The sequence below is a fragment of the Centruroides vittatus genome, unplaced genomic scaffold (genome assembly GCF_030686945.1).
Source record: "Centruroides vittatus isolate TY-2023 unplaced genomic scaffold, ASM3068694v2 contig_1215, whole genome shotgun sequence".
NCBI classification, from domain to species: Eukaryota; Metazoa; Arthropoda; class Arachnida; order Scorpiones; family Buthidae; genus Centruroides; species Centruroides vittatus.
Window position 1 is genome coordinate 451,081 of NW_027120777.1, and position 22,276 is coordinate 473,356.

The following is a 22,276-nucleotide window of genomic DNA, read 5'->3' on the forward strand; positions in this document are numbered from 1 at the left end:
GATATCGAATCTCTTCCTTGTCAAAATAACGGCGCAATTTCCTCAAATAACCAAAATAAAAATAAAAAAATATATATAAAATTTTCCGGAAAAAAAGAAAAAAAAATCCTAATCAATCAGGGAATTTTTCCTCACAACACAGAAAAAGTTTATCCGACAGGCAATAAAGATAGTGTAATCTTCGAGATCACTGTTTTATTACGCTATATATTAATTAGAAGAGCAACATGATAAATTACAATTCCAGAAATAAACCAGATGCGAAGACATTTTGAAATTGTTTCAAAGTTATAATTTAATAATAATGTAAAATAAATTATACTCGCTTCTGAAAGAACACGCCACAATCAAATAATAATTCAAAATGGCGTAGGAAATGCACAAAAATATTCGAAAAAAATGCTGCAAAGTTCGAAATTATTTATAAAGAATATTAAAATATAAAAAACATCTTGATAATTCTCACACAAAACCTGAATAAAGCACGAATATCGTGGGAGAAAGAGAGAAATAAAATACAAAGAATATAGAGAGATCTGGAATGAATCATGAAGAATATTGAGAAAGACCAGAATAAAGCACGAAGACAATTGATAAAGACTAGAATAAAGCATGAAGACAATTGATAAAGACTAGAATAAAGCATGAAGAATATTAATAAAGACCAGAATAAAGAACGAAGAGTATTGAGAACCAGAATAAAGCATGAAGACAATTGATAAAGACTAGAATAAAGCATGAAGAATATTAATAAAGACCATAATAAAGCACGAAGAATATTGATAAGGACCAGAATAAAGCATGAAGAATATTAAAAGTATGCCAGTGACTCACAGTTTTATTCTTCAACCTCAGAGATAAGAATGGAAACGGTTGTTGATATAAACATTTGTTGAGCTCACGTTTAACTGCGATTAAAATTGTTACATATACACATTCCGCATGAAATATTTAACAAATAAATCAAAATAAATTTATCATACATCTGAATATATATAGATCTTCACACTACAAATTTCATTTTTAAAACATAAAAATCTGCCTATTAATAAAATTTTCAAACGAATAAATTTTCAGTGTCAAATACTATAGGCCTATATATATATATATATTATTATTATTATTATTATTTCTCTTTTTAAATCTTTAATGTAATCTAATTAACCATTAACAAGAAAGCAAACACAGCTAAATTCAATCCAAAAAATAAAAAAAAATGAATAATTATGTACAAAATAATGAATCGTAAATTAAATTTAGCATATTTTTCCAGGAAAACAACTAAAAATAAATATTTTATAATATGGTTGACGATTTCTTGAATTTTTTCTTCTTCTACCGTTACACATGACATACTAATTAGATGCTCAATAACAAATTCCTTTCAACTGTTACATTAATTTTTCCTTGTACAAAAAACTTTATATCTTTACTTTTCCTGATTTCGAAATCGGTAGGAATTTTTATATATTTATTCTTCAGCTATCATCTGAAGATAAAAAAATAATTATACAGCATAATCGCGCTGTGTTCATGTACATGTACAAGTTGAAGTAATAATTCATTGAAAAATAAAAGCCAGACAACATTTTTAATATACATTTTAAAGTCATTGATTATAGACATTTAAGAATTTTAGGTTGTTTTTTTTTTTAACTTTAAATATGATAGTTATATGAGATGTTTTGATGAACAATTATATTCTATTCGTACGTCCAACATTTAATTTAATTTCATGAGAACAATGAACATGTATTGCAAAAAGAGAGCAAATATCGAACTCAAACATGTAATTAATGTATGTAAATCTTATATATTAATTAATATATAGTTTATATGTACTGTACATACAGGTATACTGTATGTGGGCGTATGTTCTTGTGTTTGTGCACGTGTATACATTAATACATAGATAGGATGCACCAATTTACTGTGTTGGTAGATACCAATACAGTAAATTAGTAGAAAGTAATATATATGAAAAGGAATTAATGGCTTTTATAGTATAAATCGAAACAAAATGTATGTATACATTAACATATACGTATTTAGCCAGTTATAAAATTTGTATTTGTATAAACTTAACATTATGAAAGGTTCATTTATTCCACATACGTTCTTATTATTATAACCAAATAAAGCCATGTAACTGAATTTATATTAATAATTAAACAAAGGCACGAGTTCTGAGTCACACACTTCTAATTCGATGCATATTCCCTCAGTTAGTAAATTTTATTCGTTTTTAAATATTTTAAATATAGTTTTCCGTAGAGAAATATTTTTGTTTTATTGTTTTTATCCGTTGGGCACTTGGCTGCCGATACGATTTACTTTAAAATTGCCATATTTTACAGCCATTAAACGACAAAATGATGGTTTATTTTTTATTTTTATTTTTTCTGACCGAGTCGGATCGAAGCTAAAGAGGACCAAAAATCGAATTTCGGAAATTCGAACAGATAAGTGAAATCGATCCACGAAATTCAAATCTAATTCCTTTCTTGTTATATCTGTTTTTCTGCTCAGGAAATCTCCAAACAGGAAAAAATCCTCGAAATTGATTGTGTAATCGTTTTGAAGATCGAAAAAACCTAAACAAAACTACTCTTGTATTGTATAATTTATGATCAGAATCGAACTTTTAATGGATTAAATTTAAAACGAAAATTTCGCGTAGATTATTTAATGAATCCAAACAGAAGATTCTACATGAATTTAAAATCATTAAAAGACATTTCAAATTCAGTTCTAGGAGAAGCGGAGTTCAGAACATACCACAAATGCCAACTGGGCCAGACTAGGTGACGACTAAACATACGCTAGAGGATTAATCTCCGATAACTGACGTCATCTCCTCTCTTACCTCCCGCCTCCATCCCTTAATACATCTGTTAAAATTTTATAATATATCTAACCAAGTTGATATTGTGACTCAAAAACTAATCTTGGATACGTTCCAATATGGACGGCAGGGAGGGAAGTCGGAACATTTTAATTCAGTTCACTTTTTCTCTCGTGTTTTTTGGGACATAAACGTGCCAAAATTTCGGCAAAAAGTTCAAGTACGACGAGTTCCAAGTTAAAACATTTTTTTTTTTTTTCTTTTCCAAGAATATAAATTCGATGTATAGGCTTTTTATACGGAAAATAATGCCTAAAAATGGAACGATAATCGACTATTTACAATGAGCAGGGATAACGATCGATGCTGGATTTATAACGCTACAGAAAAATTCAATCTCGAATTCTTTCAATATATCTCCCTTCAACCCATCTGTATGATTCCCATATGTAACATGTGATGTAGTAATTGGTGCATGTGCCAGTATTATTCTATTATTTTATTTACATGATTTATTCATGAATTATGTATAATTTTTAATATTTCGTAAGCTCATTTAACAAACCGAACCAATTATAATTTAAACAGAAAACTACGTAATACAGTTTAAACTACGACGACCTTCAGATGCCTGCTTCTAAGAGTACACCCGGTTATTTCTGGAGTAGATCAATACAGCCACCTCTTCTGAACTTTGAGTAAAGCATCAAATACACAGGTAAACAATCTCATAAAAGCAACCACTTCTCACACATTATACATATTATATATTATATTACATTAAAAACTTGCCAAATCCTGTTTAATACAACACATCTCTAACGTTACAACGAATTTACATAAGCTGAAAATTCTTAAAAATGACTGAAATTATCTAATTTGCATAACTTGGCGAGTCATTAACATAATGAATATGGAAAGATTTTGCTGTTCTGTGTTTAAAAATTCGATATTATAGTGATAAATATGGAATAAACTAAAGTTATGTTAGTAAAATTTTCTGGTAGAAATTCATTTACACATGCAAATTACCTAAAACTTGAATTAACTTGAATATGGAGAAAAGTATTAAAACTCGATCGAATTCTTTCTTATAAAATTATTTAAAAGACTAATTTCGATGGATCAATCAATATACATAAGTACAGTACACTATATTAAATATCCATTATATAACAGTACCATACTTACTTGTAACAGTAACTAATTAATTCATTATTATAGAATATATTATAACAGAAAAATACAAGAATTAAACTTAATTTTAAGTAATAAAATCAATTTTTAATCAATAAATTCGTCCACTTTTAGGTAATTTTTAATATGCGTACATATAGGCAAATTAACTAAAAGTAACCTCTACTATCAATTTCAATATTAGAGAAGCGCACAACACTCTACACTAGCTTATGTTATACACATAAAAAAAACAAATACAATAATAATCCCGAAGAAGGCGTAGGATCGCTTACGGGAGTGAAAATACTCACAGTTCGACATCTTCCATTTATTTCCATGTTCGCTGTTACCATCCCTATTGGGTACAGTATTGTTATTATCCCAAATATGTCCGCCCTTCATTTCCGCACTCGAAATATACACACTTATATATAAAAAAGGGGAAAGAAAATGGATCAATTCTACATGAATCGTATCAAAATTGAAGTCTCGTACAAACACATATACGAATATCCAAGGGTAGGAGGCAAGAGTCGGCACTGCAGAGCGTACAATGACGCAGGCGCAGTTTAGTATCGAGAGCGCCACAGCCGTTCACAGACCGCAGTTTCCTGGACATTCCCATTACGTTGTACGTTTTCCTCTTGTGAGGCGATATATATATATTTTTTTTTATCATCTTTAATTATCGACGAGAGTGCTGTTTATTATTTAATTATATCGCCTCCTGTTTTAAATTTATTTTAATTAATTTTTAAAATAAACTTAAAACATAAATTGATCACTCGTGTGTTGTGTTGTGTTTGTGTATTGATTGAAGGATATATAATGGATATACGATTTCATTTATTATTTTATTTTCTTCTAGGAAAAAGAAGTTGAATAAAATCACAAAAGATTAAAATTAAGAATTAAAGGTTAATGATCTTACAATTAAAACAAAATCTATTAGCGAAAAAAAACCAAAAAAAAACAGGAAGAAAATCGCTCTTGATAGTGTTTTTTTGGGGGGAAAATCTTACATTTTTTCCCTTTTTTTAAGGGTAAATATGGTATATTTCGTTCTATTTTTATATATCATAAATTTCTACACTACGTTCGATAATTTTCTGAATGTTTCCACATGTTTAAAGAGAGTGCAGACTACCTAACTCTCCAATATTAATGATCCTTACTTTCATATTTTTTTTTAACACAAGATTTCTTCTTTATCCTGTAAATTTTTATGGCAATGGGGAAACAGGCAGACCATTAATATTATATACAGTCTATTCCCGACTTTAGCTGTGATAGATCGTGTAAGAAAGAAATGTCATTTGATATGAAAACCGAGATGAACAAATCTAAATTATGGAAGAATTTTTAAAATCTGAATTAGAAAAAAAAACGGAAGTTTAAGAATATTATTTAAAGTTAAAATTATTAATCTTAATAGTTTATTAATGCCAAATATCCATAATGGTGCTTGAATCTATAGTTTCTAGTAAAGAAATCAAGGCAAAGAATCATTAATTATTCAAATGTTAGCAATTAAAAAAAAACTATAATGTAAATAATGAATTAATTTTATTGACAATTCTAGAAAATATTAACAATTTATTTAAAATTTTCAAGATACTTTTAAGTTAATTCAACATAATAATCTCTAATTACTTATACTGAAGTGATGCCAAAGGCGTAACAAGGTGAGATAAGGCCAAAAACAGCCATAAACGTGGCCCCCCTCTTTCCGAAAGTCATTAAAAAACATGAATAAGATCAATAAAACAAATAAAAAAAAAATTCGATTTTTCTACAATTTATCAGTCTGATATCACATTTTCTGCATTAAAAACTAAATTTTGGAGGCCTTCTATTACGGGGGATGGGGGAAAATACCTCCCTCTCCCTGTAGTATCAATAGAATATAAAATATAATTTTAATTATATGAAATTAAATTTACATTATTGAGGAATTCGGAGGAAGTTTATATTGATTAAAACAATTACTCATATATTACGTCACAAATATTTTCGATAAGGACGAGTTAAAGTGTGAATTGAGGAATTTCCGGTATTTATCAGAAGTATAAATGAACTTCGTTCTTAAAAATAAATTAATTTTAAAATTTTGTAATCTCTCGTATACAAAAATAAGCTAGAAAACAATTTTTTGAAAGTAAATTTTTAAAATTTAATGATTTAATATTTAAAATTTAAAAAAAAAAAATTAAAATTGCATAAAAAGAGCTCTTTGTAAGACTATAATTTTTTATAAAATTGTTTAGTTTTACGTTGTAATTTATTCTAAGAATATTTTGACAATAATTTTATATAATAAAATAATTTTTCACGTATTTTTCTCGTATTTAGGGCGGCCCAAAAATCAGTTAACCGTGTTCCAGGTACATTCGTGAATACGAACTGTAAACTGGGTTTAGAATGTGTTCGTCTTCTACAAATTTGCTACAACAAGCATGACAAAAAATGCAATTTAATTATATTTTTTAATTGAATTTAATTCTTATAATGGTTAATTGATTTTTGGACCATCCTCTTCACTAGAAACTGAGAAACTCTGTATGAAAATAAAACTCAATTTATTATATAGAGGAATATTTTCCAAAGACATAGCCTAAAGGTTTATGACCAAAAACAAAATGTCATCCTAAAAAAAAAAATTAGTCCACTTGACAACCAACAGATGGCGGCACGTTTTTTTCTATAGTTGTATCTATTATTTTCGAAATAATTTTAAGTCATTAATTTTAAAATTATCTTTTCCATAATTTATTATTATTTTTTCTGAATTTTTAATCAAATTTTTATAAGATTTTCTCGTTTTCTACGCCATGTTTTCGTTATACATTATATACTTCAATTGCAATACTTTCACTTCAATCATAGAATACAAATTTCTAGATTCTTGATTTTTTTTTTCATTTTGACGAGCAAATTTAGTAAAAATAGAAAATTAATTTCTCGACTTTGCATGACTTTAACATTAAAATTAATTTAATTAACCTAAATAAATGAAAACATATTTCATGTTTAAGCTAGGGAAAAAATTCAATTTTCTATATATAATTGAATACTCACATCTAAATTTAATCCGTTTACATAATTTTTCTATTAAAAAACAAATCCAGCAACGAGTTGCGTGACTTTTCCGGCAAAAATTTAAAATTGTATATGGCGCCATCTGTTATATTTTATTTTAAAAAAAAAACATTTTATATTAACTATTATAAAATTACAAAGAGCTTTTCAGGATTGAGATGAGTTTTATTTTTAAAAAAATTGTAAATGCTAATAATGAATAAAAATCTTCATTAATTCCGACCTGATTCGAGATATCACACGTAATTCCCTATTTCTCCCCACCCCCTCGACCTTTAACTATGAAAATTTAACGGCACCAATGGCCCTAATACACAAATATCCCTGCAAAACTTCAGAAATTTTCGACAAAAGGCACGGGAGTTATTAATTAATTAAGCTTCAAATTTGGTGAACAAAATCGTGCCCCCTACACACACACAGACAAACACTAACATACAGAAAACCTCCGAATTTTTTTTTTTTCTAAAATAAAAAAATTACTCCCAAAAAAGCTAACGTCATTCAAACAACGGCGTGATTTGATTAGAACTATGTTGATGCCATTCAAAAATAAATAAATAAATTCGAAAATGCCCAAAATGGCAGCCATTCAAACGAGACAATGTTGAAGCTCGTACAAAATGAATTAGCTAACACAGTGAATCTTTTTTTTTTCCTTTCCTCAACCTATAGATCGATGGACAGCTTATTATTCTCTTAACATTTTCCTTTCTTTTGATCACACAATAAGAGCTCTTCTTTGACGTCAGCCAGTATACTGTTCCAGATCTTCCTCTTCCTGTTTTCAAATTCTCCTTCAAAAAAAGTGTGGTAAAAAAGTGTTTTATCACATATCCAAGTATATTGCTCCAGGTCTTCCTCTTCCTAATTTCCTCTGAAATGCTGTGATACACCAACCTGAATGTCTCAAAAGATGCCTTTGCTTCAAATTTTAATTGTTCCAAACTAGTCTTTATTTTCCCGGTACATTATTCTATCCGTGCAGGATATTCTCATCCGCTTCTAACACCACATTTCGAAATTTCAGTTGAATAATTGTTTAAATTCGCGAATTTTCGGAAAAACAAAACAGCGTAACACATATTTTGTAAGAGAAATTTGAAAATAACCAGCTTCATCACTTTAATGTGATATCACATCAAGTTAATGTTCATTGCAAATTTACAAGAGTAGCTGGTGTTACAAATTAACTCAGTAAAAAGAATAGTAAAGTATCTAAAAATCAAATTACTTTTAACTAAAATAAAATGTATAATATATTTAGAACAAATCTGATTTAAACCGTTTGAAAATATAAGAAACAGTTTCCATTCCCAAGACGGTGTAACAAAAATAGAAGCTCACTTTTCATCTTAATGTAAAAAAAACTGACAGAATCAATATGCCTGATCCTTAAATTAATTGCGTAAACAAAGAGATTACAACGTTTTATTTTCCCGGCTGTTATATAACAGAGGGAAATAATGGCGATTGGTCAAAAGTCGCCCCCGAGATTTTTACATTTTTGGACACAGAGCGCCTTGAAACATCGAGAAATGCAAAAAATAGTTGCGGGTTTTTTTTCCCTATACATATGTTAGTGTAAGGGGTGCGAGTCCACTTTAAAGCTTAATAATTCCTGTGCTTTTTGTCGAAAATTTCTAATACAGTCAAACCTGTTTTTATGCGGGGGATAGGGACCGCATTAAAAAAAACGCATAAAAAAAATCTCACGAAACTTCACGAATGGCTGTAAATAATAGTTTTCGCAACACAATTAAAAAATATTTTTTTTTATGCGGTCAACAGGGACCGCATAAAAGAAGTCTCACATAGAAAATAACTCAAAACCGTACGAAATAGAATTTATTGACAACAGATGTCAGCACTTGACTGCATCGTCTGGTCTATCGTCTGTTTTACATATTTTTGTCCAGGTGGTGTTTTGTTGACTTAAAAAGTAAATTATTTCATTTTTCGCATATTCATGCAATAATATTACTATAATAAGTGCATTTATGCTATAATAAGTTTATTTAGCTATAATAAGTCAACGTAAGACATGACGAATCGCACGAGACTAGTCGCCAACTATATCGCACAAATTAAAAATTCGCATTAAAAAAATCGCACAAATAAAAATCGCACATAAAAAGAGCGCATAAAAACAGGTTTGACTGTATTTTACAAGGACGTTTGTGTATTAAGGAGAAATGTTTCTAGAAATTTTCAGGAAAATCAGACTATTGGATCGAGAGATATGGCCCTCGTCCCTTTAATATCTTCCGAATCAATCCGAAAACATATAAAAGTAATGGTAGCAATTATAAGGATAAAAACAAAAAATGCGGGGGAAGTCAAGCGCAACGTTGCAAACTTTGTTTTATATCGATACAAACGTCTTTAAGTTATGTTTTCTTATTTAAAAATAAAATAAAAATATGTTACATAAGTCTTTTTAGAAAATCAGAAATGCGCATGTATTTCTAACAATAAAATCAACGAAGTCAAAAGATTACATTAGACTTTTTTTCAAATAAAATTTCAAATTTTGAAAGATATTAAATATATTCAGATTGCTTTAGATTTAATAAAGAACTGTTTATATTTTCGAGAATTAATTTATGTATGGAATATTACGTAAGTCCGATCCCTTAAAGGCAACTTGAATTAGGTTAGAGGCGGCTTTCCATACGCAATAGGTTGGATGTAATCGAATTGTCACCCAAATCTTCCAAATCCTTAATATCTCATCCCCTAGGTGATCATCTACACAGTAAAATCCATTGTTTACGATATACGCCCACGTACTATCGATCATTATTGACGACCAAGTTAAGACATAAACATAACGCTCTGCAGAAGCCGGAATCGAATCCCGGCGAGCAACTTCTTGGCAATTTTTTTTTTATGTCGGGCCCGTTCCTCAGTATAAGAGCGCTCGTTGGTACCCCCATTGTGAGTCTGGTCGAATCCACAATGGATATGAAAGAAAAGTCTTCTTAGTGCCCGCAGGAAAGAGTAAAAATGGAAATAAAATTGATCGTCATCAATACGTAGGCGTGCTTTATAAGTTCCATGAGTATGGAGTCCGTCTTCTTCAACTATGACTCTGACTCCTCAGTTTATGGTACCTTCGACTCCCGACTCTGACTTTTTTATTTATGTATCAGTAGACTACAGGATATAAATAATAAATATAATAACTAGGCCCTATACACTTTTTATATCGATTGAATGTACGCAACTACAGGCATTTAATCACTGTTAACTTGGATCACCAGACTACTCTTCAGAACCATAACCTGTTAAAGTTCGAGTCTGAAGTGTAGGCCATTGTGGCTTTTCTATTTTATTTATTTATTAAAGAAATTACAAACATTCAGTAACCTTACAGCTTAAAGAAAAGGCAAAACTTAGAAAATAAAAACAGCAAAGTTATATTTTGAATAAAACACTACAAAATAGAAGTAATAGGAAATAACAGAAATTAACTACAGGAGCATCTTCCTCTACCTAATCAAATTGAAGTTGAAGAGTGCATTCAGTAGCATTAAAAATAATAAACAATAAAAATCTGTAAGATACAGACTAACAGATAGTATAACTATACAAGCTTATATGCTTGATACGGTTATACTGATTTAATAAGCCAATTACATAAGAAAAACCCTTCAAAAATCAATCAACAAAGAAAACTCGAGTATGTTCGATAGCAGAAAAAATACCAAATAACAAAATTCCGGAAGGTTCAGACAGCATAACTATGCCAGCTTTTAAGCATAAAAGCTGGCATAGTTTTAATGGTTTATTAAGCCAATTAAATAAGAAAAACCAACCAAAAATCAATAAAAAGTGTAAACTTGAGTATATTCGATCGCACCAATACAATAAACAATCGCAGAAAACAATAAACAGTGAAAACCCGCAAGATGCAAGCAGCATAACTATGCAAATTCATGTGAATTATAAGCGTATACTGTCTTATTAAGCCAGTTAAATAAGAAAAACTCACCAAAAATCAATCAAGAAAGTAAACTTGAGTACATTCGATTGCACCAAAAAACAATACAAACAATACAAATCAGCGGGATACGGGACTAACAAAGAGCATAACTGTGCAAGCTTGTGTGTTTCATAAGGTTATACTGGCTTATTAAGCCAATTAAACCAGAAAAACCCACCAAAAATCAATCGAGAGAGTAAACACGAGTCTATCCGATGGCACCAGAAAAATACAAGCAGTACAAACCAGCAAGATATAGACCTGCGTATGCAAACAGGCAGCATAAATACTGCATACGCAAGCTGGTACATAACTTACCATTGCGTTTACGGCGTCTGCTTCTTCTTCCATTAAAAATGAGGGAGTATAATTGACCTACTAAATCCATTTTGTCTTCTCTCTGGCGCAATAATGGTCAGACAGAACGACGCTGTGGAGACGTTTCGATTCATCTCCTATTAAGCTGCATTAAGAATTGCTCGCTACTCGACGATTGCTTTTTTTTCCTCCCCTCCCGTTTAACAAGTTAAATCGAGTATTATTTATGCGCATGAACACACTGCGTAATTTTCATTCATTTAATTACATAATACAAAAGTATAATCACGACTGCATGATTTCTTTATCACACGGGATAATAAATTACGTATTAATATATTTTATTTTAACAATTACGAAATTTACAAATAAATTTATGTTTTTTTCAGATGTTTTTAAATTGTTTTCCTTCCAAAACTGTAAATTTTAGGGGAAAAAACAGTTTAAATTTATATTATTTTATATTTTTACCGTATTTAGCGTGTTTCGATTTTACGCATTTCGCGATTTAACGTATTTTTTTCGCTGTTTCCCTGAAAAAAAGTTAAAAAATAATAATAACAGTACAGTAAAAAGTCGATTTGATTATTTTAACGATAAATCTGTATACATTTTCAGTCTTATTCTCAATCTAAATTTTATTTTAACTTAAAAATAAAATTTAAATATCGAAAATTCACGTTGGAAATGTCCTGTATCGATTTTAAAGCCTCTTTTTTCCCCCTTTTTCTTCTTAAATCTCATTATTAAAGTATAAAAAGACAAATTATCGTCTTGTTCTAATATCGTCATCAAATTTTTGATGTCTCCTTTTTTTTAGTTCAAATCAACCAAAAAAAAAAACCTGCGATTTTGATTATGAAATTCGATTTTCTAAGGTTGAATACAGAATAAAATTTAATAGTTTTGAGTAATTATTATGTTAAAAGGGATTTATGCGAATATATAATCGTTTTAAATATAATTTCTAATTCAAATATACAATAATAAGTACATTTATTTTATATTTTACAGCGCAAAATTTATTTTCTATATTTTAATAACTGCAATATATAAAAATACATCTTTCTTGATTTGTTACTAATATACCTTATATTCTCTAAGTAATAAATCATTATTAATTATCCGAGAGAAATTAAATCAGTTAGAAATAGGCACGAAAGCTATAAAAAATATATATATATATACAAAAAAAATCTAGAAACGAGCTGCGTAACTTTCCAGGCAAAAAATTTAAAATTTTATGTGGTGCCATCTGTTATGAGATTTTATTTTAAAACTTTTTATATTATTAATTATTACAAAATGGTTTTTATAATTATAACATATTTAAAAGCTTAATTTTGAAGGCAGAGATGAATTTTAGGAAAAAATAAAACATTGCAAATGCTAATAACGAGTGAAATCTTTACTGTCCTCGAGATACTGTCCGCGATCTCCCTCTAGAGATCTTCCCACTCTCTCGACCTTTAACCACCAAAATTTAACAGCATCAGTGACCCTAACACACAAACCTTCGTGCAAAATTTCAGAAATTTTCGACTAAAGACACAGGAGTTATTAAGCTTTAAGTTGAGTGAACAAAATCGTGTCAAACCTACTCACGTACACAGAAAAAAAACCCATATTTATAAGAAAAAATTGCCGAAAATATACGAAAGAAATTATATAATGTACTCACCAGTATGGAAGATAGAGATGTGATAAAAACTTAGACTTTACTTATTTATAATGTATAACAGCTACTACACTGGGGTGTGATCGGCTTATAAACTGATCTATCTTATATTTACGATGCATAAAGCACAATGCAAGGAATTCTCATGTAGAAACAATGCTGGAGATTGGATGCCTTCTTACGTCTGCAATAATTCTACAGATAATCTAACAAGATACTACCATAAACAATGAGTAATTAATTAAACAGTATCGCTTTTTATGATACGAGTGGTAACCACGTTATTGAATGAAACTCTTCTATAATTAGAATAAGCTAGGATAAGGATAGAATAATAGTATGGGGATACAGGATAGGATAAGATAAAACCTTGAGCGGATTTAGGAGATGTGCAAGGCGCAGAACACCTCTTTCTGGGGTATATCGGGTAGTAAAAAGTATTGTAAGGCACATCGTTTCCTTTCTAGACCAGCTATTGGCTATCACTATCCTATAATAGCCTATCCTGTACAAGAATATCAAAAATTAACTACAGTAGCATCTTAAAGAAACTGATGTGTAAACACGTGTTTAAAATATCCAGAACAATTTGATTAACTTTGAGACCCGTATAAGAGGCAATTCATTCTATTACTTTATAATCAAAGGAGGATTACGGAAATAAACGAGATCTTACTATCAATATTCGATATACTTGTACGATGAAATATATTGATTTCTAGAGAGAATAAAGTTTTGGAAACAAATTATTGGCATTTTTATCTCGTACTCCTCGCGGCGCATCCAATTTATTACGGACACACTTCGTATATTTTTGTTGAAATAATGTGGAAATACCCCCAAGATTTTAAAATTATTTTAGATTTTATTTTATTTTCTGTCGTCAGTTGCATTGTAATAAAATGTGAAGATTAAATTTAACGTGTTTACCGCGTTTCCTTGCAGAAGAGCTTACTTTTTTCTGTTTTTTTTTTTTTTTTTAATATACAAAACCGCATTTTAAAAGGATAAAACATGACTTTAAAAAATATCATACGATATTTATAAAGTTCTTTCCACCAAAATAAACAAATCTGAATATTTCACTCCGTTGTTTCTAGAAATATTCTTGAAAATTTGTGATATTGTATAAAGAAAACCAGACGCTAGTCTATCAGCTTTACAAACTTGTGAATTTCGTGTAAGTGAAAAAATATTTTTCACATTCCTTTTATATTTTGGTACAGGAAATATTCACTGGCAAATGTATTTTTGTAAGATTGGATTGATGGAATAAGTTAAAGCAACACGTGGACTATCTACCAAGGTGGTGGGTGCCACCTAGAAGGGAGTTTCTATGGAAGACTGGCCTCTATTCACGTATTAAACACGTAAAAATCCAAGTGAGGCGCGAACCCGCGACCACCAATGGGCTGGACAGTGTAGTTTCTCACCAGTGCTTTTGTACGAACAATTCTTGGTATGAGTTTTTATGTAGCAATTTTACAAAAAGCGTTTTTTCTTTGGTTTATAAACTTATAAAATTTATTTTTCCAACATTTTTATTTATTTATTAAGATGCTTTACGAAGATGACAGACATTACTTACTTGTTAGTATGTGTAAGTGCATGATGCCGGGGTATCCGGATTGGCAGGTTTCCTTTTTGACAGCGGCGTAGCTAGGGGGGTGCGGTAGGTGCGGTCCACACCGGGTCCCTGGAAAGCGACAGGCTCATAGGGGCCCCAAAATCAGGAAAAAAAGACCCGAAAAATCTTTTCGGGGCCCTAAGTTATCTCTGAAAAGACAGTTTTTAATATACTGGAGGGGGGTACAAATGTCAGTTAACCGAGTTAACTGACTTGATATTTACGGTAAAAAAACCTGACTAAACGGGAAAAATTCTTCGGAAGAGAGCGATTTTCTGTTAGAAAAAACACCTGTTCAAAACGGAAAAGATAAGCGATTCCGGTTTACGCAAATTTTACTGTATCTCGGTTAACTGACTTTTGAAACGCTCGGTTAATAGTTATTGCCGCCGAATTTAACAAATAAATAGATACATTTTTATCGAAAATAAATGAAATTTTGAAGATTTCAGGCATCAAACGAGAGAAATTTTAGAGTTTCTTTTCATGTATCTAGAAATTTCTATAATAACTGATAAGTTCGAAGTCATTTGAAAAGATAGGCTCCAGATTTCTGAGAAGTTATCAATTGTCCATAACAGATTTACTTCACAGGCATTTTTCGAAATTATATCAGTGAATTATCGACTTAATTTAATTCTTAATCGATAGTTTAAATTTTAACAAATACCATTAAAAACAGTCGAAAATTACATTTATTATAACTACAAACAATTTTAACGAATAAAAAAAAGGATCTACGAAATTTATTGCGTGTATAATTTATACAGTAGAACCCCTATTTAACGTTTTCTCGAGGACCGGCTTAAAATTGAGCACTTAAAATAGAGGTTTAGAAGACGGAGCAATTACAAATGAACGCATAATCGGGGTACAGTTAAAACGGGATTTCACTTAATTAATCAGAATTCTGATTTTAGTTATTATGTTTATCAAAATCATTTGTTTCTCTCGTGTTTTGTGGATGTTTTATGGAAAAGATTATCCCTGTATTGATTTATTAATGAATACAGATCAGGATGTAGGAGAGTTTGGGCCTACTCAGCAAATATGGAGTCTTGAAAGTCATAAAAATCCATCAATAAAATCAATTAAACGAATATAAACAAAATTATTTACTGTTTTATTCATTTATTTGTTGTATAAATACAAGGCAATGCGATAAATGCACGAGGTTGCTTCCTCTCTTTTAACTATATGACAGTAAAATACAATTAAAAAATCCAAATAAACTAATTTTACTGTTAAACCATGATATAGCGCCATCCTCATAGGGTGCCAATGAGTTTCGTGAACGAATCTTCCTCATAAATATAAGAGAACCCCTTCAGTATCTTGCAGTAAGTAACATTGTTATCAGTAAATTATGGCTTTCAAACTTTTGCTTAGACCTCGTTACTGCATATAATTCTTGCTGTTTGAAGTACTTCAATTTACTGTCGCACTGGATATAGTGCCAATTTCACAGGCAAACAAATAGCGGCACTAAATCGAGGTGTAACTATAAATCCTTTCATATTATTTATTTATTTTATTTTATTTTATTTTTCATAGCCAAATGGCCCCAAATGGAAACCATTTCGGATCTCTTTATATCCCGGACTGGAACAAAGACTGGGTTTGGTTAATAAAATTTTGGGAATAATTTAGTGTAAATGTATATTTATCACATAAATAAATCTGTATAATAAAGTCATTTGAGTATTACTCCTATCGAATATATTCTAGAGCCGATAAAAAGATTTAATACTTAGAAAATGTATCTAAAACAATATTTCCCTGCATAAAATTAAGCTGATTAGACGTCTTTATACTTCTAATCACATCATAAATTCGATTATTATGCCTATTTATGGCATATTTATGAAGTCTTTATGAAGAATTAACGTTAAATCTGTCGATTAAAATTTTGTTGCCGTCTTTATCTAATGAGAAAATTAATTCTATAGCTATATAAAATTTAATTAAGTAAATTTGAAGCATTTTATCTTATTTTTTAAGTTATTATTTAACGTATTACAAAAAGAAATTCACCTCCTCTACAAATTAACCTTGGAGTAAATCATCTACAAGATCAAGTTACAGTGTTTTTTCAGCTACAGATTAGTTATTTAGCTTAATAGTTTGTATTTTCTGGTGTCAAAGTTGAAGTTCTTCCATATTTTTAATTAATTTTTTTTATTGCATCGACTAATATACAGGATATAATAATAATTTTATTGTACTTCAGGATTGTACACCTGTTACACGGAGACAAAAATCGCCCCCCTTATTTACGGATTTAAATAATCTTCTGGTGCAAAATTTTGATTGTAAACTTAATTTTACAGATTTAAATGATTCATTTATTGAAAATCATTGAAATAAACTAAGGTTAGCATACGTTATACAAAAGGAGTATGTGTCGTCCTTAAATGCCACGTCCTCCATTTTGTTTTTGTTTATATACCATAAAGCGACGCGTGAGTTATCTGCTAAGGGGGTGCCTACCAGGACTTTCTAAAGAAAACTACCCTATTTGGGTGTTACTAACGTGAAGAAAACCCGGTAAACTTCACATGGTCAGCCCGTTGGCGAGGACCAATGTTCAGTGGTTTTATCCACTCGGCCACTGGCAGGTTTCCCCATTTTTGACTTTAAAAAATGTCCCCCTTTTTATAAAACGTTAGAGAATTGTTGGTAAATGGCGCTGAAAAATACAATGGTTAACTTTTTTTTTATATAATAAAAGATTGATTTCTTTATATTATTATTATTATTATTACATTTTACTTGGACCGTATTCAAACTCACCCCTAATGTCTTCCAATTCATAATTTTTCATCTTACAAAACTACTCATAATCAACTGAGTATTATATTCTGCTTATTAATAACAATATAAATCCTATAAAAAGAAATTTATATTTTTACATTCTTACGCTTAAAATGTTTTTAATTGGTTGGACCTTTCAGTTTCTAATATAACTTTTATTCCTTAAAAATTACTAAAAAATAAAGGGAAAAAAATGTTCAAAATTTCATCACTTAGTATGAAGTCCAAATTTTCTTAAAAGGCATGACTTTAGTTGCTACAAAATCCTACCGGAAGGACCCGGGTCTCACATGGAGGCTAGCAAGAGGCCCGCGAGCAATAAAAATAACTGTTGTAAATTATTTATTCCATTGTTTATTTTTTGTCAAATATTATTACTTAAAAATAATAAACTGTCGACTATCTCATCTCAAATCGCATTAACTGTAATGCCGAAAATGCCTACGGATGAGTCATTATGTCGTCACAAATCGCTTTATGACTCATCCGCTTTGCTAGGCAGAGGCGGGGAAGGGGCACGATACACTTTGCTGAAGTGTGCAGCGCGTGAGGTGATTGTATGCAACGTCCTCTCCAGCAGGTTTCTTGAAAATTTTCCGTGTTATGGTACAAGAATTCAAGCATATTAACCAGAATGAGATTTTAACGAGTCGTACTAGATAATCGAATATATCTTATTGTTTTAGTTTACTTTGAATATACTAGGGGCTTTAAAAAAGATTTGTGTTTTGTCTATAGCAGAACCCTTCAGAGGTCAAGAGGGCCTGGACCTCTTGACCTCTCGGGTTCCTGCTTTAAATTAAAAACAAATTAGACAAGATTATCAGTAAAATAACCAGATTTTATTACTATGTGAACAAGATTTAATATCAGAAATGACTGATAACAATGAAAAATTAATGAGTTATATAATTATGAGATTGTAAAATTTGTGAATAATTGATAAATATGAATTCTTTTTATCTATACTTTCACGTTAATTATATAGTAAATGATAATCAGAATATTGTAAACAGTTTTCCATTTTAGTTTTTTTAATATCATTCACTCCATTTATAAATCATTATCTAATCTCCAATAAACGGAATGACTAAAATTAAAATATCAATACTGGTATTTAAGAACACAACCACTCAGAAAAAGTCATTTGTCAAAAGATCATTTTGATAAAAGCATTGAATTTAATTGGAATTATTACAATTATAATTATTTCTCATTCAAACTGTTTATCAATCATTATCTTTAAGTATTGCTTTTACAGTTGAACAAATTCATTTTATAATAAGTCAAAATACATTTGCCTGTTAGATAAAGTTCAATGTATCCTCACCAAATTTAGCATGAATATTCTTCATGTTGAAGAATATTCCTAGGAAGTTTTGGGGGTGGTTGAGGGAAAAGGTCTAGAGGTGGTTGGGGTGTAGAGCCTGGATGTCCCAATCCCCAACCACCCCCTCTTAACTAAAACCCCAGCAATTTCTTGTTTTGCAGTTTCATTATGGTAAATAACCGGGTCAATAAAAGTACATTTTAGTTACTAAGACCATTGTTTTTTATTATCCTTTCCCAGCCCAACCTCACAATCCCCATGAAATTTTCTAATAATATAAAGTGAATTATGATTAATAATTAAATTACAGTTGATGAATTTTGTTTAAAATATACAATTACCTATAATATGATGATGATAAATATTATAAGCATATTGTAATTCTAAGTTAATTTTAATATAATATCTAGTATTAATGATACATGATTCAAGTAATTATAGAAATTTATTAAAAATTTCATTGAAATATATTTTTAATAAAATTTTTCAAATTAATTGGTATTTTCTACACCTTAAGAAATATATTTTAAGAAAAAAACATACAGAGCATTTAAGTAACAAGCATAACTTATGAGTTTCAATTTTAATACATCAATAAAACTTTAATTTAAATTATATTTGTGTATAAAACAATATTTAAAATTAATAACGGAGAAAGATGCAGAGAAATTTTCTAATTATCACCATCCTTCTTCAAATTCTACTTAAAGATAGTCTTCATGATGATGATTTGAATATTGAAATATTAATTATTAAATATTCTTTATGACTATACAATTTGATACATGTTCAATTATATAGATTATTTTTTTTTAATATTAATATATAGAATTCAAGATTTGAACAAGTTTAAATTAATATTTAGCATGGTTTTATTTGTATATCATTATCCAAAGGGGATGCCTTCTCACGAATGATGATGGTGATAAATATTAAGAAGAAATAAATATTCATTCCATACCTTTTATTAGCTGAACTTGCTTACTTTTTAAGATAATACATCAAGATATTTGATGATTTTAAGAATATCAAATACTATTATTTATCTATAAAAATTTACATTTATTTTAAATAAATAAATATATTTTATTTTGGTTAATAAAAATATTTAAAGCGTTAAGAATTAATAACTTAAATATCTTCACTCTAGCTTAATTCTTAATCACATTTTACATTTATTAGTTATTTAATTTTTCTTAATCTATACATTAAAACTGATATACTTTATTCCTCACATCTTTCATTTAAATTAAGTATATCTTCTACTGATCATCTGAGAGGATGAGGATGATAAGTTGACAGCACCAGTAAATTCATTCATAGTTTTGATTTATTATTATTTAATTTTTTCTTAAATTTTCTTTTTTCAACAAATGTGATAGATTATTTATCTAATCAACCTTACTCTACAATCTCTGAAGGTGTACTGTACAGTACAAGTCCATTTGAACTGACCCTGACACGTTCTTTACCCACGTTTTCCTCCTTTTCTAACCTCAAATGTATTTATTTATCTTTTACTATTTCATCACTAATATATCTTACCAAAGGCAAAACATCCCTCTGTACTTATTTCATATTTTACATGCAACTTCTAATCAGAGATTTTGAAAATTTGATTTAGAAAAATCTGATATAAACATTTTTTTCAACCTTACAGACCTAATTTTATTAAGAAATTCAAATGAAAAATAAAAAGTACTGAAACAACAGGTAACGTAATAAGACAACTCCAACAAATCTTTCCTATTAGATAACCCAGAAGTCGGTTGACAGTGTTCTGTGTTCATTTATACCTGTAAATATGAGCTTAAAACGAGTTTTTCTATTATAAAATTCAGTAGAAACACGCAGTGGTTTTGGACCACCCTGTATAAAATTTAATAATGGATGTTAAATTAACACTTTTAATATATTTTAAATAAAAACTGAATAGTTGTGAGTGTAAAGCTTTCATAAAATCCTTCGCGTTGCTTTTTCCATTATAAATGGCAGGTGAGTGTAGTCACGTGCGATGACGTATTCGATAAGCGTGACTCATGAAACGATGTGACAGCTGATGTTGAACAAATCGAATAATAATTAAAGTGTAAAATTACAAAACCTTTTAGTGACTTTTTTACCGAAGTTTTTTGCATATTTAAAGGATTAAACTGAATATTTTAAATAAACTACAGTATTTAAATAATAAGATTATTTTCGATAAAATATTCATAAATTTTTATATAACAATACTATTGTAAGACCAAATTTTGCTGATTCTTCTGTCTGAGTCCTTAGCGGTTATATTATTAATTTTGTCCAGTGTTTTAGCATAGGGGGAAAAAACTAAATTTTGGGAGGGGAGAATTTATTACGAAAGAAACACGAGCAAGTAATATATTAAGTATTTATGGCTTTTGAAGCGGGTGGATCCATAAATTTGTGACTGACATTATCTCACCTTCCACAGTGGCAGAATGGATAAAACTACTGAACACCGGTCGCGGATTCGTGACCGACCACGAAGTTTTCCGGGTTTTCTTCACCTGAGTAGGAACCAGTTTCCTACAGGAAGTCCTCTCCGGAGGCACCACCTCCTTGGCAGATTTCCCACGTGTCGCATTGCTTTGTTCCACGGAAACAAACTAAACAAACCTTTCTGAACTCATGCTACATCTTTTAGTGCCCATGGGGCGAATAGAAAGTAAATTATTAAATGACAATCTTATAAGAACTGTGTTCAACTTATCAAAGAAACAAATACCTATTCGTCTTAAGTGTAATTTAAGTATAGTAGTATGACTTTCTACACATTCATTCATCGTAAGACATCAGATTACAGGTTATACAACAACATACTCTGGAATTCATTAAATTATAAGACAATTGTACTCTCAGGCTGAATTATAATAATTGTAAAAAAACTTTTCTATGGTCAATAATACGTGGGTGCCATATTTTAGGAAAGCTTCCTTTCGTAAAAAAAAATTTATTAAAAAAACCTAGAAAATTACTGGTTCTTGATTAAAAATATGATGACTGATTCGGAAAGTAAACCTGATCAACTTAGATCAAGGACTGTTTCGAACGTAGGTAACAAAGTGGTAACAGGCAAAACTATTGTTGACCCTATTACAAGGTGTTAAGGCGTTAAATGAGAAAGGGCGCTATACTTTCCTAAAAGGTAACTTTCATTGCAAATCTTTATTTAATAAATGTTAATCGAAAATGTTTATTAAAAAAACCCATTTATCAGTGCGTGGTGTCAAAATATGCACAATTGTGTGGGAAGGCCTCCAAGCGCCAAAAAACCCACACTATGTCCCTGATTACGTTATAATTTCATTTATGCCTACATTAATCTTGCAAGCACTGTTAAGTAATTCCAATATTTTCGTGATTAGGCGTAGTTATTA

At 29.7% G+C, this 22,276-nt stretch overlaps 1 protein-coding gene across 3 annotated transcripts in view; it reads right to left on the reverse strand.

Moving 5' to 3' along the window:
• Positions 1-22,276, reverse strand: part of LOC136986781 (uncharacterized) — a 110,989-nt gene that overhangs the window by 48,968 nt on the left and 39,745 nt on the right. Inside the window, exon 1 of one of the 3 annotated variants that reach the window (XM_067284395.1) lies at positions 4,336-4,591. The exons of the other annotated variants lie outside the window; for them this stretch is intronic. Within the exon in view, the coding sequence (XP_067140496.1) occupies positions 4,336-4,426 (91 nt within the window). The 5' untranslated portion in view covers positions 4,427-4,591. Of the gene's footprint in view, positions 1-4,335; positions 4,592-22,276 lie in introns of those variants that run through there. 3 annotated transcript variants of the gene reach the window in all.